Genomic DNA, 1,864 nt, shown 5'->3' on the forward strand with positions numbered 1-1,864 from the left:
TCGAAATTCATGTGCAGCTAAATCAGCAGTGTGTACTTGTTGCCACTGGCTGTGCAATAGTGGTAATGTAACATAAAATGGCTTTAAAATGTTATGTAGCCTACTTGGTGATGTTCATGACTAAACACAGGCATGAATAATATTTCAAATAAAAAACTGTTGAGATAACTACAAATAACTCGCCTAAAAATAAAAATTCTGCCATCATTTACACATCCTAAAGTAAAGAAAAACTTCATGACCTTCTTCCTTAAAACACAGAAGGCAGAATGTTAAGAGACCAAAAGCCTACATCACTGCTCAGTTTCGTCGTCTCTGTTTACTTACAATAAAGCAAGGGTGACTGAGGCAGACAGTCCCTATAACATCTTTTACGGGTGGTGAACAAAATGGAAAAAATAAGTGAGTAAATGATGATAGAAATTTCATTTTTGGCTAACTTATCCCTTTCACAGATGCAAGGCAGCATAAAGAAATCATTAAATACAAAAAAGAAACCTGCAATCAACACTATTTGAAATCAAAGATAACATTCTGAATGATGTTTAAGATGAGGCTTAGGATGAAATACTTAGGAAAAGTGTTTCTGTGAAGAGGTATGGCATGCTTTCCTGTAGCTCAGTGGTAAGAGCATGGTGTTAACACCAAGGTCGTGGGTTCGATCCCAGGTTATTGCACATACTTAGAAACAACATGTATAGGATAATGCAATGCATGTCGCTTAAAGCGTCTGCCAAATGCATAAATGTAAATATAAATGTCAGTTAAGAATCGTGCAAATCACAATGTGCAAATGTATGTAAATTCAACAGGCATAAAGTACAAATGGAAGCGTAATTCCTCTGAGGAGACGATACAAATAGTTATCAATGAAAAAATGATATCCCTGTTCTATGTACCTGTGCGTTTAGACCCCAGAACAATGGAGCAGTATTCAGTAATGATTTGCACAGCACAAAGGCAAGAGTGCAAGGCAAATACCAAAACTAACAAACATCTTTGTGATTGGTATTGTGGTTGATTTCTCTGCTGTATGAAGAGTCCCAGTCTCTCTCAAATACTGCCTGTAGCTGTTCCTGTACTGTAGGGCTTGTTGTCTGGGCTGAAGTCTGGTTTACCAATAATGCAGAGCCAGCGGTGTTCACAAAGTAGTCACCTGACCAATTAGAGGTACCTGAAAACACACAGGCAGTATACACGTGTATCATTTGAAAAATATATATATAAAAAAGACACATATAATTAAAGGCAATATGGACATAAAAGGATTAACTTCAAAGACGTGTGTTGTGTTTATGTAAGTTACAGAAAAGCAAAACCTGGAATAAAAATAGAACAACAAAAACTAAGTAAAACTAAAACAGTGGCATACCTATATAAGCAACCCGGTCTGTGACCATGTACTTGTTATGGTTGACTCTGGCATATGGAATTCCCTTCTGTCGCGGGTTGGACGGGACAGTAAAAATTTTCTGTGGAAAAAGTGTTATTAGTGAACTAAATTTGTGTCCATACAATGGAAGTCAATGGGGTTCAATGATGTTACCAACGTTCTTCAAAATATCTTTTGTGTTCTGCAGATGAAAGAAAGTCATACGGGTTTGGAATGACACAAATATAAGTAAATGACGAAAGAATTTTCATTTTTGGGTGAATTAATAATTTAAGCTGCACACTACCCAGGGAATGATGACAAAACTCAAACACTACTTCTCGCAGAACCTGAATAACACGATGTTCCAGGGAACAACGCCTCTCGACTGGACAGACAGACGGACACTCACCACCTGAACATCCAGCTTGTTGTTTTCTCTTAAGGAAGCGAGTGAGCGAAGGAAAGGGAACATGATTGGATTTGTGCTTT

General features: G+C 37.4%; 1 protein-coding gene across 1 annotated transcript; it reads right to left on the reverse strand.

The window, feature by feature from the left end:
• Positions 1–6: 6 nt before the first annotated feature.
• Positions 7–1,858, reverse strand: LOC130551299 (5'-3' exonuclease PLD3-like). The gene is made up of 3 exons (XM_057328872.1): positions 1,785–1,858; positions 1,373–1,472; positions 7–1,174 (listed from the first exon to the last, which is right to left on the reverse strand). The coding sequence occupies exons 1-3, from the start codon at positions 1,845–1,847 to the stop codon at positions 987–989; spliced, it is 351 nt and encodes a 116-aa protein (XP_057184855.1). The 5' UTR covers positions 1,848–1,858; the 3' UTR covers positions 7–986.
• Between the last annotated feature and the right edge of the window lie 6 nt (positions 1,859–1,864).

Source organism: Triplophysa rosa, unplaced genomic scaffold, assembly GCF_024868665.1.
Source record: "Triplophysa rosa unplaced genomic scaffold, Trosa_1v2 scaffold890, whole genome shotgun sequence".
Taxonomy (NCBI): Eukaryota; Metazoa; Chordata; class Actinopteri; order Cypriniformes; family Nemacheilidae; genus Triplophysa; species Triplophysa rosa.

Coding starts and splice junctions, on each gene's coding strand:
- LOC130551299 (XM_057328872.1), bottom strand. CDS start 1,847: ATGTTCCCTTTCCTTCGCTCACTCGCTTCCTTAAGAGAAAACAACAAG. Junction 1,473..1,784: donor ACAAGCTGGATGTTCAGGTG/GTGAGTGTCCGT, acceptor CTTTTTCCACAG/AAAATTTTTACTGTCCCGTC. Junction 1,175..1,372: donor AGACCGGGTTGCTTATATAG/GTATGCCACTGT, acceptor GTGTGTTTTCAG/GTACCTCTAATTGGTCAGGT.